The sequence below is a fragment of the Apiospora phragmitis genome, assembly GCF_038363925.1.
Source record: "Apiospora phragmitis strain CBS 135458 chromosome Unknown utg000008l:1.0-3514335.0:1.0-3519231.0, whole genome shotgun sequence".
Lineage (NCBI taxonomy): Eukaryota > Fungi > Ascomycota > Sordariomycetes > Amphisphaeriales > Apiosporaceae > Apiospora > Apiospora phragmitis.
In genome coordinates this window covers 49,188-71,447 of record NW_027117407.1, presented here as the reverse complement: position 1 = coordinate 71,447, position 22,260 = coordinate 49,188, and the positions used below count along the sequence as shown (strand labels likewise).

The following is a 22,260-nucleotide window of genomic DNA, read 5'->3' as shown; positions in this document are numbered from 1 at the left end:
TAATGAGAAGCCCTACCTACAAACTGCTACAACTTGCTCGGCATCCTCATGCCGCCATCCAGCCGAATGACGGCGCCGTTCAGCATGACGTTCTCGATGGCGTGCCGCACGGCCATGGCGAACTCCTCGGCCGGCCGGCGCGGCGGGGGGAACTCCATGGCGCCCTCGAGCGACTTGCGGACTTTGTCGCTCATGAGGCTCGTCATGGCGCTCTCGAAGAGGCTGGGCGCGAGGGTGACGACGCGGATGCCGTAGCGCGAGAGGTCGCGCGTCATGGGTAGGGTCATGGCGGCGACGGCGCCTTTCGAGGCGGCGTAGGAGACTTGGCCGCGCTGGCCTTCGAAGGCGGCGGCGCTGGCGACCATGATGATGATGCCGCGCTCGCCTTCTTCGGGGGAGCCGGCGGGGGCAATGGGGGAATTAGAGGCGAGGTGGGGGAGGAGCTGGCGGACTAGGTCGATGGTGCCCGTCAAGTTGACGGCGAGGACGAAGTTGAAGTCGGGGAGGGAGAGGGGGTGGTTGTGGCGGTCGAGCATCTGGGGGTGGGGTTAGTAAGATGTTCGCTTATGTCTGATACATCTGCGTCCGATAGAGTCATTGTTGGATGCATGCAAGATTCCCAGGGCTAATAGGATGGAGAGAATTGAAGATACTATTAAGAAAGTCGAGATCAAGCAAAACACACCGTAGATGGCAGAGAGATGCCCGCGGCCGGGATGACACCTCCGAGGGGTTTACCTGTCTCCTGGACCCACGCGACCATGCCCCGGACGGCGGCGGCGATGCTCTCCGTGTCGGTGACGTTGCACTGGAAGAAGCGCGCCTTGTCTGCGCCGAGCTTCGACACGACGGCAGCGCCGTTATCCTCGTTCATGTCGAGGACGGCGACGTAGCCGCCGGCGCGCACCAGCTCTTCGGCGGTGGCCTGGCCCAGGCCGGATGCGCTGATGGTTTGTTAGCATGTGATTTTCTTTGATGCATGATTCGGAATGTGACTGGACTGACTGGGGAAAGGGTAACTTACCCGCCGGATATAACAAATGTTCTGCCTTCAATCTTCATTGCGACTGTGATAATTACTTAACATGCAAATGATCAAGAAAGTTGACTGATGTGATGAACTAATTGTTGCTCGTCAAGTTAGCAGAGGCAGAGATCCTCAATACCTGCCAAGCTTCCTCGGCCTCCCCCATTGGAAGTGGCCGGCAGCATGAACGCCCGGGGTTCCAACACTTTACAGTGGACTTCCAAGGGACTTTCGGGACCCCGGCGATCTTAGTGCATGTGGTAGTGGGCCCATGACGCTAGAGCCGCTACAAGCATACATAGGCTACATCGGGACCATGCACGGGCCTTACAGCCAGTTTCCAAGGTTCTGAACTGAAACCGAACAAGCCCACCCCCCAAACCCAATCAGAGCGATCCCCAATGATCCCTACCTGCCCAGCTCACGTCACAGCCAACGCACTGCATGTGCAGGGTCGCAAGATAAGCAACCTGCGAATTGCAAGCAGCAGCACCACCAAGTTCAACTTGCCAAACATAATCCAATCGCTTCCTCGTCCTGAAAGCCACTCCGGCGAAACTCGAGAGAAGCGCAACCTTCGAAACCGACCCGAACATCTGTCCACCGCCTGGACCAAGCCCACCGCCACAAGCGAACGAAACAAGGTCCCCGCGACCGACGGATCCGACAGAACCAAAGATACAGAGAGATATAGAGCTGCAAACCCCAGGGAAGCTTTCGCCATGACACGTCCGCGAGGGGCTTCGGCCGCCAGCGAGGAGAGCTCTGGCACGGCAGGTGATCAGGTACGAACGACTAGAGATCTGAATACTAAGGCTTGCTGCGGACCGGGAAGTGCTGACTCGCGATCACAACTTGACTTGTAGGAGCTGGGAAGTATGTACGACTACCTGGCCAAAATCATCCTCTTGGGGCCCAGTGGGACGGGAAAGTAAGTCATCCACGTTTCCTTCTTCTGACTCGAGGAACCAAGCAAGCATTCGGTGCGCGACTTCGAGGATACTCAACTCCAGCCTGCTTTTCATTTGCCTACACACATTCTGACATGCTGCCCAACCTTCTCTCCCATGAACTTTCATGATGTCGTTACAGATCCAAGCTGAAAGCTAACCATCTCTCTTTCTCCCCGCCGCGCAGGTCCTGCCTCCTCCACCGCTTCGTCAAGTCGGAGTGGCGCATCCTCTCCTCCCAGACCATTGGCGTCGAGTTCGCCTCCAAGATCATCAAGGTCGGCACCGGCGCGCGCCGGAAGCGCATCAAGCTGCAGCTCTGGGACACGGCCGGCACCGAGCGCTTCCGCTCCGTGTCGCGCTCCTACTACCGCGGCGCCGCGGGCGCCGTGCTGATTTACGATCTCACCTCGCACGCCAGCTTCCGCGCCCTGCCGCCCTTTCTCAACGACGCGCGCGCCCTCGCCAGCCCGAACCTGACGACGCTGCTCGTCGGCAACAAGCTCGACCTCGCCAACGACGAGGGGCCGCTGCTGCCGTCCTTGGAGGACGATCTGGCGTCGCCGCCCCCGCAGTCGAGTTCGAGCTACGGCGGTAGCATGTACGGTTCTAGTGTGCAGAGCAGCGCCAGCGTCGCTAGCACCATCACGCCCGGGTCGGTGGGTCTGGGCACGCAACAACGCGCGACCGTAGCGCCTGAAGGCAGAGAAGGTGTCGTCGGCCGAGGCGTCGCGGTGGGCCGGCGGGGTCAACGTCCCCGTAGCGCTCGAAGTATCGGCCTTTACGGGCGAGGGGGTCGACGACGTGTTCGCTCGGCTGGCGCGCGCCATCCTGACCAAGATCGAGCTCGGCGAGATCGACCCGGACGACCCGCTCAGCGGCATCCAGTACGGCGACGGCGGGCACTGGATGAACGGCGGCGCCAGCGACGGGGGCAGCATCAAGAGTGGCATGACCATGGAGGATGGCGTTGGCGGTGGTGGTACAGGGATGCGGAAGAGGAAGTCGAAGAAGGGTCGGCGTAGCACGGTGGCGCTGCGGGAGTGGGAGGAGGTGTTTACGCTCCGGAGTGGGCGGCGAAGAGGATGTTGTTGAGTTATGACGAAAGGAGAAGAAGAAGAAGAAGAAGAAGAAGTTGGCGGTGCTTGGATACGGCAAGGATGAGTCTTGTCGTTGTTGGATTCGCGGAGCATACTGGATCTGGGTGCGGTGTGGTTTGTGTGCGTGTGTGTGGGTTGGAGGAAAGCAACAATCGTTTCATACAAGATACCTCTTTCGCGCTTCTCTCGTTTGGCGTTGGCGGGCAAAGCAATGATTGGCCAAGATGCGTGTTTTTCCTTTTCTATTTCAAGCAGATAGCCTGTGGCTGGCACGATTTACTGGTGTGTGCCTTATAGATTAATACAGGGAGGGAGGAGAGAGGCCGGGCCCTCTTGAGGAATGAATGAATACAGTTGACGGTGTTCCGGGACCTTTTTGTTGTTGAACTACTCCATCATCCGGGAGGTTTCCACTACTACGAGTGTGACTGCTTTGACATCTGTGTGGGCATTTTGGATACATGATCTCTGTTGTGTATTGTACAAGGCGGTGATGAAGAGGCATTGCTACGTTTCTTCCACATGGATGGTTGGACACCACATGTAGCTATCAACTACCGTTACGAATCATTACCCCTATCCGAGCATGCGTAGTCATGGTCGTACTGTGAGACATGGACTATGTATCATGTAGCCCATAACAACCGAACCCCCCTCCCCCGGGTCAACAGCTTAATGCTCGCAAAAGTTGTAATCCCCGCTGAACCAGTCCTGTTCCGCGCTCTGATCGAACTGGCTCCTCTCGTCCATCAGCTTGAGGCGGTGCGCCCTGGCCTCCTCCCGGCTCATGAGGCCCTCGGGCACGACGCCGTTCTGGCGCACCATGTCGACGACCTCCGGCGGTAACCTGCTTGTAGTTTTCGTCGCCTTTATCCCTGCTTCTTCCTCGTCACCATCATTATTATCCTGATCATTGATGCTTCTACTGTTCTGTTGTTGTTGTCGTCTCGACTCTGGTGGAATCATCGCCGTCAGCTCTTCTTTCTTCCCCTCCCGGAGCAACTGCAGCACCTCGGGCGGCATCTCGCCGGTGTTGCTGCTCCTGTTGCTGCTGCTGTCTCCAATTCCTTGGAACACGGCCTCGGCCCACCAGTCGAGCTGCTGCGGCGGGACGTTGGCGGTCGAGACGATGCGCTGGTGCGGGTCGACGAGCCAGAGGGCGATGAAGCGGCGGTGGCCAGGCTTGGTGGGGTCCTGGAGGCGGAAGGAGACGCGGTGTTGACTAAGAAGTTGCAAGTCAGCTAAATCGAGGAAATAGAGAGAAAAGGAGAAAGAAAGAGAAAAACAAATTCAAAGAAAACTTACAAAACGTTGGGAAACGCGAGCAGGCGCCCCTCGGGCGTCTCGACGCTGCCGTAGAACTGCAGGCAGGGCCCGCCGCCGCCGCTGGGGCCGAAGGAGGCGCCGTAGCTGCGCTCGAGCCAGTGGTAGGCGTCCTGGCCGGCCGACATCTGGAGGTCCCACTGGTTCCACGAGGTGCCCATGCGGAAGGCCAGGCTGCTGGGCGTGACGTTGTCGCTGTCGAGGTAGTAGAGCGCGGTCGCGCAGATGTGCTCGTTCATCTGGCCTTCGATCTTTGGACCCGTAATCGTCATTAGCATCTAGTAGGGTGAGACGGAGGAAGTTGTCTTTACTTACATGCCAGCTCCCCGTGGAGAACTCGGGCTTCTCCGGCGTGAGCTCGATGCTGGCCATCTTGACGATGACCTGAAGCCCCGAGTCCCCGAACTTGTCGCGCAGCCTCTCGCAGGCGGCGTACCCGACGTCGGTGAAGCCGTCGGGCTCGAGCAGGATCGGCTCCCGCACCTGCTTCCACTTCTCGCCCTCGACGGCCTCTCGAGGGAGCTTGTCCAGCAGCGTCTGCGGGACCCCCTCCACGTCGTTCTCGAGGTCCTCGTCCAGCATCTCCTCGTCGTCCGACAGCTCCGCGCCCAGGTCGTCGATGAGCTCGTACACGGTGTCTTTGTCGAGCTGGACGTTGAGTTTCGCGAGGATGTCGGTGTTGAGCTCCTCCCAGAGACCCTCGGTTTCCCGATCACTGTTTAATGGGAACAAAGATGCATGATCAGCCGAGCAAACTCCTTTTTTTCCCCCGGGAGTGGCACGCACGCGATTTTTAGGAGGGCAAAAGTGAGAGAGAGAAAGAAGAAAGGGTCGGTTGGGCACTCACTCCGCATATTTGGCAGGGCTAATGCGCGGTTCCTTGCGTCCAACTCTTCTCTCTGCGCGGTTGGCGGGCTGAAAATCGGCGATACACTGCTCCCAGGCCGGGATAGCCCGGTCAACGAGCTTCTCGATGATGCGGTAGACGTCCGCGTGGCGGGCCGGGTGCAGGTTATTGATGTAGCTCGTGAACTCCGTCGTTCCGTCGTTCCGGAATGCGAGGTTCGCCGGCAGCCACTGGTAGGTGGTGGACCAGTAGTGGTCCGCCACCCCCGTGGAGTTGCCCCGATAACGCCGGTCCGAAGGCGGAGTCGGGCTCTCTCCCTGGTCGGGCGTCGGTTCGCCCTTGCCCGCCCACTTTGTCACCGCATCGGTGGTCCCGACCGCCTCGTCCTGATGGAAGTGAGACTTGCCCCAGACCAGGCAGTACAGGGAGGGGTGCACGATGTCCTGGACCATGTCGTTGCTGCGCGGGTGCCAGTCCACGCCGCCTTTCGCGACCTGGTCGGCGCGCAGCCGGTCGAAGGCGGCGACGAGCTCCTGCTTGAGCTCGCTGCCCACCAGGACGTCCGATTTGGCCACGCAGTTGCCGACGGCGTCCAGGGTCAGGACGAGGCCCGTCTTCTGGAAGTGCTGGGCCTTGATCCGCAGCTCTTTGATGCACTAATCATCTCGCCATCAAGATTAGTGACGAACAACAACAAGTCACATGCATGCATACATACATAGTCAAATGCTTTCTCGGACAAGTAGCGAGTACGCTTCAGCGGGGAGAGCTTGCTGTCTTCCAGCGTCTCATTCCGATTTAGGTTCACGTGCTCGGTCGCCAAACGATACAGACCCTCCTCGGGCTGCGACAGGGCCTCGGCGCGCCACTTGGCGGCGATGGCGTCGTCGAAGACCTTCCGGTCCCAGTCCGGCTTGTCGGTCAGCCGGTCCATGACGGCCAGCATGAAGACCTCGCGCAGCTGGAAGAGGTCCGAGGTCGCGCCGGGCGCGTTCTCGCAGACGCCGATCGGGTAGCAGGGTTTGTTATCTTTCCAGTGTTGGCCAATGGCGTAATGCCGCAGATCGAGGCCGAGGCCGGGGTACTGGGGCTGCGGTTGGGGTTGGGTTGGGTTCTGTCCCATGGCTGCTGTTGCTGCTGCTGCTGCTGTTGAATGTGTCATGAGGAGTCGAGATTGTCGGTGGAAATGAGGAATGAGAATATTCTGACGAGGAAAGACTACAGCAGTCGGATCGAGGACATGTTTATATCGAGTCCTCTTCATCATGTTGTTCCCAAGGCAGCAGTGCGGTGCCTAAAATGCTAGTGGGTGCGTAGCCGATGAAGTGGAGGTGCATCTTAATTAGGGGACGGATCTAGGCCACAAGAGCCCCTGGCCCGGGCACAACAACATGGTTATGTAAGTCGTCAAGGATACAATCTCAGTTGGGAATATAGCCAACATAAGAACCCCCTTGCATTTCTCCCGTAAATGAAATGGCATGTAAAATCAGTGTCCAAAAGTCTGCGCAAGGGCCACTTTCAGCCGATTCCCCCTCTAACACCACCTACGTTTAAATATTAATAACACACCCAAATTAATAGAGAATTCAATAAAAGTTTATATTATTACGTGGCTAATTTAATGAATTTTAATAATGACTATACCAGCCCCTAGCGCGACGTATAGCAGAAAGGCGACGAGGGAGAGAACGCAAGAGTCTATAAATAAGGCCTGGATCTAAGGCTGCCCACGCCGACTGGACTACCTCTCTCGCATAGACTTGGTGTGGCATGTTATTTTTCAGGTCTTGAAAGGAAGGCTCAATTTCATAGATTTTAGCCTTTAGAGCCTTCCAGACCTGTTCAATAGGGTTCAGATCAGGTGAATGTGCCGGCCACTTGATCGTCCAGATGCCCCTCGATTCCAAGAACTCTTTGACGGCATTGGATCGATGTATACGCGCGTTGTCCTGCATGAAAGGGTCCCCAGGCTCATAAAAGGGAAGGAGAGCAGCCTCTAAGACCTCAATACACCTGGCAGAAGTAAAGCCGCCGGCGGGAGAGTCCGGATCTCCCTTGCAGAAAATCAAAGGGGAGGTTCCTGCCTCCCCTTCCCTTTGCCACACCATAGCCCACACCATAAGGCTGATTCGAGGCCGTCCGTGAGACGTAGGGCTGTTGAGATCCTTCCGGTAGCGTTCTGAACCGTACCGGAAGACCCAGCGACCTGGTGTGAAGGGTTCGTTCTGGATCGTACATTCGTCCGAGAAAAGGGAAAGCATCAGCCGCCTAAGGCGCGCACGAGAGGACCAATAACGACAGAATTCGAGCCGCTCTTTGGCGTCATCCTTCGTCAAGAGGATGCGCTTCGCAGCGCGCCAATGGCCGATCTTCCTTTTGCGTAGAGCGCGCCTTGCCGTGTTGATCGAGAAGGAGCGTCGTTTGGAGCCTAGCATAACATTGATGTCTAAACAAAGCTCTCTCCAAGTGGCACGGGGCTTTCTACGCACCAATTGAGATAGATAGCGCTCTTGCCGAGTCGATAATTTATGAGGGCGACCAGGTCTTGGCTTTATTTTAGGTGACTTTCGTTGAATGAAGCGCTTTATGAGATTGCTGATGGTGGCAGGCCGACGCGTTCGGAACGCGTCGGCAATGGCCTTCTTTTTGACCCCGACAGCAGCCAGCGCCGTAATGGCCGCGACAGCCTCGGATGTGTATTCCCCATCAGGCTTACGCTCTGCGGCTAGAATGCGACCAATTTCGCTCAAATCCATGTTGAATTGATAGAGTTATTTAAAGATGAAGTTAGAAGGGGTAAAAGGGTGGTGGAATGTGAGTTTTGATGAGGGTGGTCCTTGCGCAGACTTTTGGACGGTCACTTTGCCTACCATTAACACTTTCCACCGCACACATCACCGGGAAACAGGTGTCACCCGGCAGATCAAGGGCTTCCGGTCCCAAACAATGCAGCACTTCTGGTCCAGCCAATCCCTCCCCGTCTCCCTCCCGCACAGCTCGACGTCGAATTGCCACAGAACGTGGGCGGCCACGAGGCGCATCTCGTGCCACACCAGGTTCTGCCCGAGGCAGTTGCGCGGCCCGTACGCAAAGGGCTGGTGCCAGTCCCGGCGGTCGTCGCGGTACTCAACCCTGAGACCCAGCCAGCGCTCAGGCGCGAAGCGGTCGGGGTGCATCCAAGCTGCGGGCGACCGGTACACCGTCGTGTGGTGGACCAGGAGCGTGGCGCCCTCGGGGACCCATTTGCCCAGCACGACGTTGCCGCCCGCGGGGCCACGCGGGGGGATCCCATGCGGGACTGGAGAGGGGGGAGGGAGGGAGATCCGCATTGCTTCTTGTATGCCTGTTTTACATTCATGATAGTTAGACATCGGACCCAAGGAGTATAGCGCCATGGTTCTTATGCGACTTTCACCTCGATGACGTACAGGGCATTTAGGTACTTCAGGTTAGCCAGTCCTTTCATGGAGATGTCTTCTTTGGAAGCGAATGATCCGCGAACTTCGTTCCGGGCGGCCTCTAGTACTGCAGGGTGTGTGAGCAGGAGGTAGAAGAGGCCACTGAGTACAGACGCGGTGGTTTCGGTCCCCGCGGTCATCAAAAGTTCTGCATTAGCGTGCATTTCCTTGACACTGAGGACCTCGCCGTTCCCCTCCTCGTTTGGCGTACAGAAGTTCCAGATGTTAGGTTTTGTAGAGCCCCTCGCCAGTCTCTGGTTGACACGGTCTTTCGTGTGGTTGGAATGGTTCATCTTCAGATCCGTGATGAACTTGGGTTCCAGCCACTCAAAAACGGCGCTGATAATGAGGTAATAGCAGATGAACTGCAGGATCCCCAAGACTTTGATAGCCTTGAAGCTGGAGGCGACCCAGTGCGTGTATTCATTATTGTCCAGCTATTCGAGGGCGATTAGCAAAATGCAAATACATGTTGTTGTTGTTTCTGCAAACACTTACTAGTCCAAGTGGCTGAACGAAGGTCAAGTCGCCCATGATGTCAAAGGTGGTGAAATTGAGTGGGTTGACAAAGTTGATCTGCTGTTCGGCCGTCTTCTCTAGATGCCGTACTAGCTGATCGACATAGTTGCGGAACAAAGGTTCCTGTTGTTTCAGAGACCGGTCCGAGAAGGCGGGACGGAATATTCGGCGAACCCTGGTGTGGTCCTCCTGCGGCGCCGTGATCAGATGTCGCACCCCGTTGATCGGCGGGATGCTTTTTTAGTCAACAAAGCAAACTTTTCGCAGGACGGATAGAAAAGGGGCTGGACATCTGAGTAGGTACTTACAAGGTCTAATTATCTTTAGGGTTCTCATTTCGGCCCTTCTCGTAGCCCATGACGCCTTTCCAGGCATCGCTAGTGCCGTAGCTGAGATCGTTCGGCCCGCACCGGACGACGAGTCCGTACTTGGTGTGCAGGGCACGGATCCAGGTTACCTGATCACCACGGTAGTTGGTGATCCACCACGGCGCTCGGGTTATCTTGCAAAGCATCGGCCCGGGAGTGTCACGTAGTGGGTGACGAATACGTTGTACACGGCATCGGCCAGCAGCCACCCGAGACACATGGCGATGGATATAATAAACAATTCGAAAACAGCATCGACGGCGCGCTGGACCATGCAGGTGTCAATACCAAACATAGTATATCGTGGTATCATAAGGCCTGGCTGTTTTGCCCTTTGGATTGTGGTTTGTATCGGTGATGCTGTCTTGCTGAAGGAATGATGGCACACTTTGTCGGCGCGTCTTTCTGTCTTCTGCCTTGGTTGTCACGCGCAGAACGAGCAGAAGTTCCGAGCAGATGTTCCGAGCAGACGTTCCCCCGCATTCTGGTCTCCAACTCCCATTGCTTTTTATGCTCATCGTTCAGTCTTGCGATACTGTTTGCTGCAGTTGTCTGTGGCCTTCTAGATTCGAATCCAGTCCCCCGCGCCGACCTGAACTAGGAAGCAATCCCTGCTATGTGGCTGATGCTGTAACATCTATGGAGCCAATCCAACCGCGATGATTGCGCCATTTCGATTGCTGATTGCGCTCCTCGGGATTACCGTCGAGATTATTTGCTGGTGACTAGAAATCACTATGTTTGCAACCCAAACACTATGCATTAGACCCGCAAGGCATGTTCCAGGCTCTTGGGGGCTTGCTCCAGATCACCGTGGCTACTCGGTCCAGCCTGGAACATTGCTCTTATCCTACCATATTGTGATTAAACATAGCTAGCTGCTCCCCGCCACTCTTACGGGGCTATGGATTTCCTTCTGTTTGCTTTTCACACCAGTGCTCTGGGTTTTGAAGCTCGGGTCGTGCACCAAGTAGGAAAGTGATTTCTCTTGCGCTTGGGCATCTTGTAAGTGAACCTACAGGGGATCTGACTCTGATCTGCCCTTGGTTCCTAACATACTCACTTCAGGGCAACGACTTTATATTCATGCGTCGGACGTACGTACAGTTCTAAATTTTTAAAACTATTCGGCGACGACCCATCTAGCACTCAAGCATGCTTGGACTTTGATATTTGATGGGTACTCAGGACATCTCCTATTCCATGACTGTCATCCCTCGGCAAATGTCCCTTCTGCTCACAGGAGCGACTTTCAGCTGACCATGGTTATCTTCGCGGCCTGTCTGGCTCCTTTCAGAACTCGAATGTACGACTAAAACGTCACCAAACCTCCTGCCAGTGTACTACCTTTGTTCTTGTTTATAAGCGATACAGAAAGGGGAATACTGCCCTAGCACCGCATGTTAATGTAATCTCATGACTAAGTACTTAGTTTTTCGATATGACGTTAGGCTATAAAAGGAGGGCGATTTGTGTCCAGTACGCCTTATGGCTATACCGTCACTGTATGCTATATAGTATAGTGTTTTCAAGTGACCCGAAAGTATGTTCGCCAGTGATAACTTCTGTAGGTAAACTGTTTGATGACAGCTTATCTCCAACTAAGTAGTTTAGGCAGTATCGTACAATTGCAGGCTGATGACGTCGGTGGCAGCCTACTACCACCGGTCTACCCTGGCGATGCCCTTCAAGGGAACTATCAACAACGAGGCTCGTTTCCTAAGAGCATGCTCGATGTCTGAGTGAAGAGCCACTTCTATCCAGCCACGGGACTGCGGAGAGTGAAAGGCGCATGACGCTGGGACTGCCGATATCTTGATAGCCAGAGAACTGCGAGGAGTTGGAGTTAGACGGTTTCATGATTTCACGACGTCACGAATTTTGAGAGTTTGATTTTGCATATTATCTAGGGTTACCATGGCGGCGCACATTCTGCTTCGGGGCTATCTCCCTACTTGCATTTCCTTACATAAATAAGCTATCTGCGGAGGTCAGGTACGGTTTTTATTATCCTCCGGGGGGCAAAGGCTTATCTCACTTAATACTATCTATTCTGTTGTTTACGGCATCTGTCAACTGCGGCTGCGTTGCAGAATTGACTTTGCCGTTACTACTCTTAACCGCCCTGACCTCTTCGGCCTCCAGGATTTTCTGAACTTGTAGCCCCGGCCACCGCTCCCGAAACACGCTGGCCAAGTGCCGGATCCCCCATTCCTCGCACGTGTGATGTCCCACACATACTACCGCCATGCCCTTCCGCAGCGCTGCCTCCAGCCCGGGCTCCCGGACCGCACCGGTTAGATACAGCACGCCCCGGCAGTCTTCCATAGACGGGACCAGTTCCATGGCCACTGCGAGTGCGGCCACCAAGTCCACCTCCTCGGGATGAAACGCGTTCATGATAGCAACACAGCGGATGTAGTCGTGGTTCTTCTCACTCGCGGTGATGTCGCCATCCCTCTCCTCTTCGTCGAAACCAAAGACTTTCTCAAACGACCCGAACTCCGTCTCCAGCTGCGACTTCAGCATCGCCCTGTCCGTTCTTACTGCGTATCAGCGGTCCCACGATCCCGATAGTCCGGTCCGGATCGCCCTTGTAGCCCCGGATGACTTCGGAACGGGCCATAGCCATGCCGAGCTTCGCGGCGAGCGCGATGTTGTTCCCCACCGTCAGCACCTCGTCGAAGGCCTTGTGCGATGCGATGACGGTCGCGCCGCGGGGTACCCTTCAACGGTCGAGCATCCAGGGGCGGTGGAGGAACGCCAGGGGCGTAGACGAGCCCGTGGATTGTGCTGCTGCTGCCTTGTTCAGAGCATCGTAAAAGCCCGCCGTCGGGGTGATGCTGAGTATGACGTGTGTAGGCCTGGCCGTCCCGGGATGGAAGAACTTCGACCGCGGGTATGGTACTCAAAGGCCACGTCGCCCTGGCGGACGGGGAGCAGCGACTGGATGAAGGTGTTGATTTCCGCAATGTTTGGTCGGACCAAAAAGATGGACTGAGCGGTGGCCGGCAAGATCGGCACGACGCCGGAAATTTGCTGCATAATGTAGGATCTTCGGCAGTTGCAATGGCATCAGCCTTGCTGGTCTGGATCTCAGAAGGATCGGGAGCCCGGACACTCAGCTTGCCGTGAAGCCATATGTTACCGGTGTGTAGGATACAAAAGCCCGGTGTCTGGTTTCATAAGCTCAGGGCTAGTCCAAAGTGAGATCTGCACCTTTAGTCTATGACATCATCCCTGTCGCTACGCTGGCTACTTCCATCTGAAGTCTGAGAATTTCTTTTGCCGAGGACATATGTACAATGCCGCCATTCGCACTCTAGGCATCATGCTCGTCGCAGGTCTTGCCGCCGACGGGGTTTCTTTGTGAGCGACCCCCGGTCCAGGCAGCAACTCAGGGGTGGCAGTCATCGGACTCCATCCAGATAGCGAGGGCCCGTTGCCACCGCGACACATACGCGCATCAACAAACATGTGCGTTTCAGTAAATTTCCCGACAGCCTTGACAATGAAGAGACCATGGAAGGTTTATTAGATCGATGCTGACGCACGTACCTGAAGCCGTTGGCTGTTCTAGAAACGCATGCCAAGCGCTCGCCGGGGCGGCGGTAATGCCATGCGGCTTCGAGACGCTTGCAGTGGCTTGACCAAGCTAGATTGCTGGAGACTCTGATATCCCCTAATTTCGGCTAGGTACCGTTTATAGGGAAACTCTTCTCGTCACGGCTTATTAATTTCCCCTAGCATTATCGTCAGCGGGATATAGCGAGGGATGCGTTTCAAGTAATTCATAAAGTTGGGCCTGGAACGGGCAAGGAAAATCAATTTGGATTACCATTATGTATGCTACCGAGGCTCGGCGTCCTTGAAGAAATCAACACAAACACAGCCAGAGCGGGCATTGCAGTGCTTGGTCAGGCACAACCTGAGGCAACCGAACGTGGCGTCCAGGGCCGCCGGACAGTCGTCATGGTGTCGGTACTGACATGAACACCATTCTTGTTTATCTCTGCCGCATTCGTATTGTATGAGTGATGAGTGCGCTCCAACTTACGTTGGCGACAATATCGGAGAGCTCTCTCCGCCCCCCTGATGGACTTTAGTAGTGCGGCATTAGCCCACGTTTAAATATCTTTGGCTTAACATTGTTCGATCCGTTCGTCTGGTTCCTGTTACTAAGATTAGATCCGTGCATATCGATCGACACTGTTTCTAATCTAAATACATCTCGATTTCGGATTACAAAGCTCGGACTAGAGAGAGAGAAACAAGGCGAAGGCGGGCTGCAAATCAGCACATCTGACTTAGGTCCAGATATAGGGAGGGTGTCGGAACATAGGAGAGATTCTCTGCCCCGTGTCACTGCCCCGGAGACATGTACCTGCAACCAACAATGTTTCCCAATTGTTGTTCTCCGGATGGGAAGCTGAACTGACGAGGAAGAAAGAGCTCAGCGTAGACCAGACGACTCCCCTTTCGTGAAAAGTGTCCGCGCTGTGTGACCAGTCTTCCGGTCGTCTGAACTATAAATAGCCGCCACCAGCTCGCCCTGTGGCTCAGACCTCGCTTTTGCCGAATGCCGTTAGGGGAATCAGACTACTGCAGGTCAGGGTAATTGCCGTTGAACCCAATACGCCTCAACGCCCATGGCAATCAGTAAGGACATTCTCGAAATCCCACTCCATGGCTTCGTGACTCGGACTGCCACTGTATCAGCTATGGGGCGGATGCGCAGGTTCCCGCACAGCGCGTCAGCAGCACTGGAGGGCTCTGCCAGACTCTCTTCGTCCACTGCCACGGCTACGCGCATCCGAATATCGCGAGTGCGGGTGCGGCTTGCGGAAGAAGCCTATGTACGCAGTATAATAAGACGTGGGCGCCATTCTCTTCCTATGCTGATTTTTCCATCCCATCTCCAGACTTGGCATTCCCCTGCCTCTTCCACCCATTCCCTCTGGAAGACTCGTACTCTCGTTCCTTTTCCGTCTTCTACATTTGCTATTCTCTAGCTGTTGCTGGGCAGGAAAACGACAATCACAAGTACTCTGGTAGCAAAAATTGCCGCGATGGGTAACACCGGCAGCAAAGGCTCAGCTACTGTGCCAAGCGCTGGCCTCAACATTCTGAGCCCGATCAACCTGGCCGGGAGTAATTGTAAGTGGCCCGCGACTTCGCATTGGTACAGCTTTCAAGAGACTAACTACCGCCAGCCCTCTCGTTGCTGGGCACGCAATTCGCGCCCTTGTTTCCGTCCTTCTTGACGAACAACCCTCTGCCAAACGGCTTCCCGTGGGGATCGCTGTAAGATATTTCATGAAAGAGTGATGAATATCAAACTAACCACTCCTACAGGACCTCCCAAAATGCCAACCCTTACCAGCAAATGCCCGACACCGGCGTGACGCGGTCCTACTCGTGGACCCTCACCAAGCAGCTGGCCGCCCCGGACGGCGTGCAGGTGCCCCTGATCCTGGTCAACGGCCAGTACCCGGGCCCCGTCATGGAGGCCAACTGGGGCGACTGGTTCGAGGTGACTGTGACGAACAACATGACCGAAGCCCCGGGGGCCATCCACTGGCACGGCCTCCTCCAGAAGGAGACGCCCTGGATGGATGGCGTGCCGGGCGTCGACCAGTGCCCCATCGCGACGGGCTCGACCTTCAAGTACAAGTTCCGCGCCGACCTGTACGGCACCAGCTGGTACCACTCCCACGTCGAGTCGCAGTACGCGTCGGGCGGCTTCGGCCCCATCGTCATCCACGGGCCCAACGAGAAGACGCAGTACGACGTCGACGTCGGGCCCGTCATGGTCAACGAGTTCTACCACGAGTGGTGGGAGGACGTCCTGGCCGGCTTCCTCGCGAAAGACCCCGTCATCACCCGCTCCGACAACAACCTGATCAACGGTAAGAACAGCTACATGGGCAACAACGCGCCCCTCGCCAGCTTCAACTTCACCTCGGGCAAGACCATGCGCCTGCGCTTCATCAACCCCTCGGCCTCGTCCGTCGAGAAGATCTCTATTGATGGGCACACCATGACCGTCATTGCCAACGACTTCGTGCCCCTGCAGCCCTACGACACGACCGTTGTCACCCTGGCCCCCGGGCAGCGAACCGACGTCCTCGTGAAAGGCACCGGCAACAGCAAGTCCGCGGTCTGGCTGCGCGCCTTCAAGCCGCCACCCTGCTCCATCTCCAAGGAGAACTCGACCCTGGCTCTCGCCGCCATTTTCTACGAAGGCGCCGACCGCACCGTGGCACCCACGTCCCAGCCCCAGCCGAACGCTTACAACACCTACTGCGGCAATGACCCGCTCTCGCAGACGGTGCCGCTCTACCCCATCGCGCCCGGCACCCCGAGCGTGACCGAAGTCCTACCGATCCAGCTGCTCAGCAACGGCACGTCGGACATCTGGTACCAGGCCGGCCGCACCATGGTCGTCAACTACAACGACCCGATCCTGCTGGACGTCAAGCAAGGCGACCTGAACTTCGCCCCCATCCGCAACGTGCACAACTACGGCACCAACAAGTCGCTCCGCTTCATCTTTGAGAACCCGGGCCAGCAGCCGCACCCGATCCATCTGCATGGTCACAACTTCTTCGTGCTGCAGGAGGGCGCCTGCTCTGCCGCCCAGGTCGGCAACGGCACCGACAGCTCGGGCGCCATCCACCTGTCCAACCGCCGCAGCGGCGGCGCCGCGGCGGTCCCCAGCCGCATCGAGCGGCGCACGCTGTGGCCTAGCTGGCTGTGGCCCTTCAACAGCCCATCCTCCTCATCCCACGGCGGCGGAAGCAGCGGAATTGGAAGTGGAACCAGCACCGGCAGCAGTGGCAGTGGCAGTGGAACCAACACGGGAAGCAGCGGCACACCGTCCTCGTCCACGGTCAAGGGTCACTGCTGGGACGGCACCATCGTCAACCCGCAGAACCCGCAGCGCCGCGACGTCCAGATGCTGCTGCCGGGCCATTACATCGTCCTGCAGTGGAACCAGGACAACCCAGGCGTCTGGCCCCTTCACTGTTCGTATTCCCTCACACTACTTCCCTCTCCTACCGCATGATGAGAACATCCTACTGACTTTACGATCACAGGCCATATCGCGTGGCACGCCTCGGCCGGCTTCGTCTGGATGGTGCTCGAGAACCCCGCCGCCATCCAGAAGGACATGGCGATCCCCGGCGTCGTGGCGCAGACGTGCCCCAACTGGGACAAGTGGACCTCGATTGCTGGCGACGACGTTCGTAAGTGTGCCCCCATCCGTTCCTTCTATTCAAAGCTCGCCGTCAATTCCATTCGAGATATGCTGACACAATATGCACCCTACAGCCCAAATCGGCAGTGGAATCAAGGCTCGCATGGGCTCCCCGATGTATTAAAACACCAACCCCTTTATTGGGATTGACGCAGACAAGATTTATGCTAGGTAAGATGGTGGAGTGTTAGAAACTAGAAGAACAGGGGTTGGGAGCGATGTTTAGATGATAAAGGCGGACTCTTGGTTTACTAGAATTGTAATAATACCAACTTTTGTTAGAAGCGAATTTATTGTACATTTGCTGAATCTCACAGTTTCCAGTTCGGCCATGTTCGAAATGCTGCACTGACAGCGGCACCACTGAATACATAGCATCTCATCTGAAATCACCTTGTGCATTGCTCTTGGAATCTAGTCATTCATTCGTAAAATGGCCATGTTACTTCCACCTCAGCCTTAGTCAAGTCCACCCCACTCGCTTTCCTGACCCTCACTTTCATTCCCACCATCCTGATCCTCGCCCGCCTTCCGCCTGCTGCCCGCAATGGCCCCGCGCCGGTTATTCTCCCTCCGCCGCTCCCATGCGCTCTTGGACGTGATCTGCGCCTTGGCGCCGCGCCGTGACTCGACGCCGCCCTTCTTGAGTTTTTGCTTGTCCTCCTTCTTGACCTTGGGCAGCGCGTCCATCAGCCACTTGGGCACGGCGTCCTGGTTGCCGTCCTTGCCGGCCTGCTTCTCCGACAGGGTGATGACGTTCGCGATGCTGCGCAAGAAAGGGATGTCCTCCTTGGTGTACATGGTCACGGCATCTCCTGCGCCGCCGGCTCGAGCGGTACGGCCAACCCGGTGCACGTACCCGGCCACACTGGTCGGGATGTCGTAGTTGATCACGCCGTTGACGCCGCGGAAGTCGATGCCGCGCATCAGCAGGTCGGTCGTGATGAGCACCCAGATCTCGCCCGCCCTGAACCGCGCAATGATCTTGCTGCGCGCCGTCTCGGACATGGACGAGTGCAGCGCCGCCACACGTGTAGATCCGCCAGCCTCGACCGGAAACTCGAACTTGAGCTCATCGTGAAGGGATGTAGCTCTATCAATTGTCTGCACGAAGACGAGGAACGGCAGATTCATGTCCGGGAGCGCCTCGTTGGTGCCTGTGGGGTGCAGCAGCTGCCGCATGGTGTAGAGCTTGCCGCGCTCGTTGTCACCCGTGTAGATGAGGCGGTGCTTGATGTTCTTGACGGCGGTATCCTTCAGGCCGACGACGAGTCGGACTAGGGGAGATGCTGACGATTCGTCCTGCTGCCGTTTCTTGAGCTCCTGCACCAGCAAGGTCTCGATATTTGAGCCCATAGTAGCGGAGAAACACATAAGCTGCAAAGACTGGCTGGTGCAAGAAGCCAGAATCCCCTGGGTCTGCTCTCTGAAAAGTTCGTCCAGTAGTACATCGCCTTCGTCCAGGATCAGCGTCCGCACTGACGGTAGCATCTTCTTCGTCTTTCCTCGGTTTAGGAAATTCAGAAGTAGCATGGGGGTAGTAACAAGAATGTCGGCTTTGGTCACAGCCTGGGGTGCTGTGCTCTCGTCCTCGCTCGCCTCATGCGACTCTTCCTCGTCCTCTTCTTCGTCGTCGCTCTCGCTATCGGACTCTTGAGAGACTTCCATGTCTGATGCTTCCGCCGCAACGCGCATGCCTTTCTTGAACAGAACTATCTTCACGCCGGTGCCCGCAGCCAGCTTCTGGCCCTCGGAGACGATTTGATGAGCGAGCTCGCGGGTTGGCGCAAGGACAATTGCGTCGAGAGATTGCTTGTTTCCTTTCTCTTGAGACTTTTGCCGTTGACCGAGTATCCTGTTGATGGCAGGAATCAGGAAAGACAGGGTTTTGCCGCTGCCGGTCGGTGCGACAGCAAGGAAGTTGACATGGTCGGAGTTGTCGAGAGTGTCAGTCACGGCGGATTTCGAGTTCAGCAGAAGGGGTAGACTGCCCATCTGCACTTCGGTCGGAAGTCGGTAACCGTGCTCTGCGAGATTGGCGACCAGTCGTGCCGACACGTTGTAGACTCCTTTCAGCTCGTTGAAGGACGTGAGAGGTCGCGGGTACAGCGACTGCTTTCCATCTGCCGCCTTCACCTCGGCCTTCTGCTTCTTCTTGTCCTTCTTCTTTGACTTCTTGACCTTGGACTTCTTCTCCTCCTGGCTCGACAGAATTGTGAACTTCAGCTTGTGACCCTTCAGTACTTGGTAGATCTCGTCATGGCTCATAGGAGGGGGAGCGCTGGTCGCTTGCTTCTTCGCAGGTTTTTGCTCATCGTCGGTCGGCGCCGGAGCAGGTTTGGCGGTCTCCTTGGTCGCGAAGAAATCGACATCATCGGCGGCGGCGGCGCTGGCGGTCTGGGTGAGGGCCTCGTCTGCTTTGCGCTTGGTGCCTCGTATTGTGAAATCCGTGTACAGTTGAGGATTGGTCGGCTTGGGAGGAGGGCAAGCGACTTCTCGGGCTTCGCCGACTTTTTCGTCCCGCGGGACAGTACCTTCAACAGATCCATGGCAGCGCTAGCGGTTGTGGAAATCGCGATCTTCAGGAAGGATTCTACTGTCGAGTCGCAGTCATTATCTCAGGTGGGCTGCTCAATTCGTCTCGGATGCGCTGCAATTGACGATCAACAGCCGCTAAAACTTTTGGGCGGTGAGAGTTTCTGCCAGTCCAGCGCATTCGATCTCACTCTTCAGTGGCCCCACCCGCTAAAGTTCTGGGTTTCCGCGTTGAGACAGTTGAGCGGGGCGAGCTCCGAGCTGCCTGGGAACTGGAACCTCAATTCTGTCGATCGTGCTATGCCGCCGCATCGCAAATGAAGTTCAATAGATTCACTAATCGGAGAACACTGAATGATGAATATGCAGATTTAGCTCTTTGCGTGAGAATCTTTGGGTTTTGCCACAGGTGGGTTTTATGCAACATTCAATTCATCTGCCTACCTTAGCTAATAGCCCCTTGACGGCTAACATTATTACATAAATCCACTTGAGTGATTCCATGGCAGTTTATATAACATGCGTTAGCACCCCCTTCATGTGCATCAATACCTTGCCATGGGCTATAACATATATTAACTCATCCCAATGCCAGTTATGCAGTTTCTCCGTGCCTATCTACGGAGTTGCCAGTCCCGATTCCGTTGCTAGGGACCTGTTCGACCGGTGTCGAGTTCTCGCCCATGTAGTGGAACGTTCTTGCGGAAGTAGGCCATCGAATAACTCTCAAGGCTCTACATAGCTATTTGCTACATGACGGTGTTGAGGCCCACTCGATGTAGGCATTGATGACCACGGCTCAATCCCTTCGAAGTAACTCAACAGCGACAATACTGGGTCACCCAACGATTTCATAACCACCCGAAACTTTCCCGGCTGCTGGGGCGCAATTATCCCTCCTGTAGGCGTTGCGGCCAGGCTTATAAGTACCAAGTCCAGCAACCGGAAGCTCGAGTGGCTTTTACTCACAACCTAGTATCTCGCAATAACACACCAATGCCAGCTAACTGTACGCAGTAAGACCTATCTAGTTGAACGCAAGATGTATGTTACCTATCTTGATTAATAACTAGAAATGTACAGGAACGCCAACTCCTTATCTAATTTACAAGGCCTCCCCAGTCAACAAACGTTAACCATATATGTATCCGCTCAAGCAGCGACGAAAAGGGACGAGGGTTCTCTGAGCACTTGACCCAGAATAGCGAACTCCCTCCCGCGGACTGTATGTGGAGATATCCGAACCAAGGAGCGAAGGCTCTCGCTGCTAATCACACCCGGTCCGCTGCGATTTCTTGGTGAGTTCGGCACCAAACCTGGAGGCAGTATTGCAGCTCGTACACCTTCCATCTGACGATTGATCAAGATCAGAGTATCAAGAGGCATAGCGTCCCCAGTTTTGCGGATAGGGAAGTCCATGTCTTTTCCAGTCATTAGAAGTCTCGTTGTTGGATGGGTGACTCAGTTGAAACTTACATAGGGCCAGAATGCGTTTAACACTCGTATGGTCCACCTTCCGTACAATCTCGCTTGCATCGATGAGGTACAAGTCCCCAGACTGGTAAACACCAAGTGGATTCGACCTGTCCTCGACCGCCATGATGGTCCCACCGAAGACGCGACCTTCCCAAGCCCGGCCAGATTCACCGATTTCTTTTTCCCTTCGGGACCTTAGACTTAGTGTTGTAGATTAAGGGAAGGAAGATTATCTCATCAGGAGTGGCAGGCCTATCGTAGCCGGTAAGGAACCCGACGAAGAAATGCATCATTTCGTGTGCAACAGTTATCCCCATGAGAAGCAAGAACCTCTCGTAAGCAGAGACATGGGCATCTCGTGGATGTTCGTTCTGAGCGGCCTTTCGGCCCGCCCTGATCAAATGATATATAATCTAAGTATATACCAGCATGTTAGAGATATTCCCGAAGAGACGTCTTTCATCGGTAGACTAGGTTTGTGATGACTTGAGAATCTTACCAACTTGTTAAGCTTCAGATGCCCGGCTTCCTTGGGATCCCACTGTCGCATCTTGACACCACCACGCGCCCAGTTCGCTTTGAAGGTTGCCCCCTCGCCCACCAGACGGTTCGTTACCACGATAGCTGGAAAACTCGCCCTGAGACACGCCAGAAAGAGCTCAACCCACTAGATCATATTCTGCGGCTTGTCTTCGTAGATGTGTTCAAAGTTGGCTCTGTTCGAGATGACACCTTGGCCAATGCTCACTATAGCGGCCGTTCCTGTGGAGACTCCAGCAGCCTCAACCCGAGATTGATGCATGAGGTAACAGCGCGGAATGTGACGGAGTCTTTATCCACTTCTACCGTCGCAGGCTGGACAAATCTGGTATCGTCGGGTTCTTCCCAGATACGAATCCCGCCAATCTCGCTGTTCAAGTCGGGCTGCTGTGGATTGTTGGATCTGACGGAGCCGGCCGCCGACTGACTCGTGCCGGGCTGCGGTCGGTTTACCCCTGAAGCACCTCCCTGGCTGGAGCTGGACGAGCTGGCTGGGGGTGACTTTTTGGAGCCAAAGCTTTACATAGCGAGGTTAGCAGGAATCCTTTGTGCTCTCTACTGTGCTTGCACATACTGATACTTGCTCTCCCGCCAGGTATTACAGTCGTATGAGGAATCTGCTCCGGGAACTTGCAGCTTCAATTCACTGCTTCTTGGGCTCGTGGCAGTAGCACTTCATCAAATCGCTGTATATCTGTTCCCAGAAGGATGACAGACACATGATCAAAACCACCCGCCTGGAAGCGATATGAGCATCAGCAAGGTTACTTTATGGGAGCGTTCACCCAAACCATATTATAGCCACGAGCCACGGCCAACGCTCTTCGCTCATCCTGGCTTTGTCGCTCATCAT

The 22,260-nt window shown here is 55.6% G+C and overlaps 8 protein-coding genes across 8 annotated transcripts; 2 read left to right on the top strand and 6 right to left on the bottom strand.

The window, feature by feature from the left end:
• Positions 1 to 26: 26 nt before the first annotated feature.
• Positions 27 to 1,062, bottom strand: PG994_008446 (putative 3-hydroxyacyl-CoA dehydrogenase; the record flags this gene model as incomplete). Its single annotated transcript, XM_066859855.1, has 3 exons — positions 27 to 536; positions 686 to 944; positions 1,025 to 1,062. 3 exons carry the CDS (start codon positions 1,060 to 1,062, stop codon positions 27 to 29), a joined length of 807 nt encoding a protein of 268 aa, XP_066713444.1.
• A 687-nt stretch (positions 1,063 to 1,749) lies between these two features.
• On the top strand, positions 1,750 to 3,072 carry PG994_008445 (rab like protein; the record flags this gene model as incomplete). The annotated part of the gene is made up of 4 exons (XM_066859854.1): positions 1,750 to 1,812; positions 1,894 to 1,958; positions 2,165 to 2,636; positions 2,704 to 3,072. 4 exons carry the CDS (start codon positions 1,750 to 1,752, stop codon positions 3,070 to 3,072), a joined length of 969 nt encoding a protein of 322 aa, XP_066713443.1.
• A 677-nt stretch (positions 3,073 to 3,749) lies between these two features.
• On the bottom strand, positions 3,750 to 6,370 carry PG994_008444 (uncharacterized protein; the record flags this gene model as incomplete). Its single annotated transcript, XM_066859853.1, has 5 exons — positions 3,750 to 4,299; positions 4,383 to 4,651; positions 4,716 to 5,115; positions 5,248 to 5,903; positions 5,966 to 6,370. 5 exons carry the CDS (start codon positions 6,368 to 6,370, stop codon positions 3,750 to 3,752), a joined length of 2,280 nt encoding a protein of 759 aa, XP_066713442.1.
• A 1,774-nt stretch (positions 6,371 to 8,144) lies between these two features.
• PG994_008443 (uncharacterized protein) lies at positions 8,145 to 8,579 on the bottom strand (the record flags this gene model as incomplete). The annotated part of the gene is made up of 1 exon (XM_066859852.1): positions 8,145 to 8,579. The coding sequence occupies one exon, from the start codon at positions 8,577 to 8,579 to the stop codon at positions 8,145 to 8,147; it is 435 nt and encodes a 144-aa protein (XP_066713441.1).
• A 71-nt stretch (positions 8,580 to 8,650) lies between these two features.
• PG994_008442 (uncharacterized protein) lies at positions 8,651 to 9,815 on the bottom strand (the record flags this gene model as incomplete). Its single annotated transcript, XM_066859851.1, has 4 exons — positions 8,651 to 9,145; positions 9,207 to 9,462; positions 9,638 to 9,729; positions 9,759 to 9,815. The coding sequence occupies 4 exons, from the start codon at positions 9,813 to 9,815 to the stop codon at positions 8,651 to 8,653; spliced, it is 900 nt and encodes a 299-aa protein (XP_066713440.1).
• Positions 9,816 to 11,629: 1,814 nt separating this feature from the next.
• Positions 11,630 to 12,640, bottom strand: PG994_008441 (uncharacterized protein; the record flags this gene model as incomplete). The annotated part of the gene is made up of 3 exons (XM_066859850.1): positions 11,630 to 12,141; positions 12,215 to 12,321; positions 12,504 to 12,640. 3 exons carry the CDS (start codon positions 12,638 to 12,640, stop codon positions 11,630 to 11,632), a joined length of 756 nt encoding a protein of 251 aa, XP_066713439.1.
• A 2,024-nt stretch (positions 12,641 to 14,664) lies between these two features.
• On the top strand, positions 14,665 to 16,980 carry PG994_008440 (uncharacterized protein; the record flags this gene model as incomplete). Its single annotated transcript, XM_066859849.1, has 5 exons — positions 14,665 to 14,752; positions 14,809 to 14,899; positions 16,292 to 16,623; positions 16,696 to 16,845; positions 16,931 to 16,980. The coding sequence occupies 5 exons, from the start codon at positions 14,665 to 14,667 to the stop codon at positions 16,978 to 16,980; spliced, it is 711 nt and encodes a 236-aa protein (XP_066713438.1).
• Positions 16,981 to 17,315: 335 nt separating this feature from the next.
• PG994_008439 (ATP-dependent RNA helicase ROK1) lies at positions 17,316 to 19,405 on the bottom strand (the record flags this gene model as incomplete). The annotated part of the gene is made up of 2 exons (XM_066859848.1): positions 17,316 to 19,328; positions 19,391 to 19,405. The coding sequence occupies 2 exons, from the start codon at positions 19,403 to 19,405 to the stop codon at positions 17,316 to 17,318; spliced, it is 2,028 nt and encodes a 675-aa protein (XP_066713437.1).
• Positions 19,406 to 22,260: the final 2,855 nt, after the last annotated feature.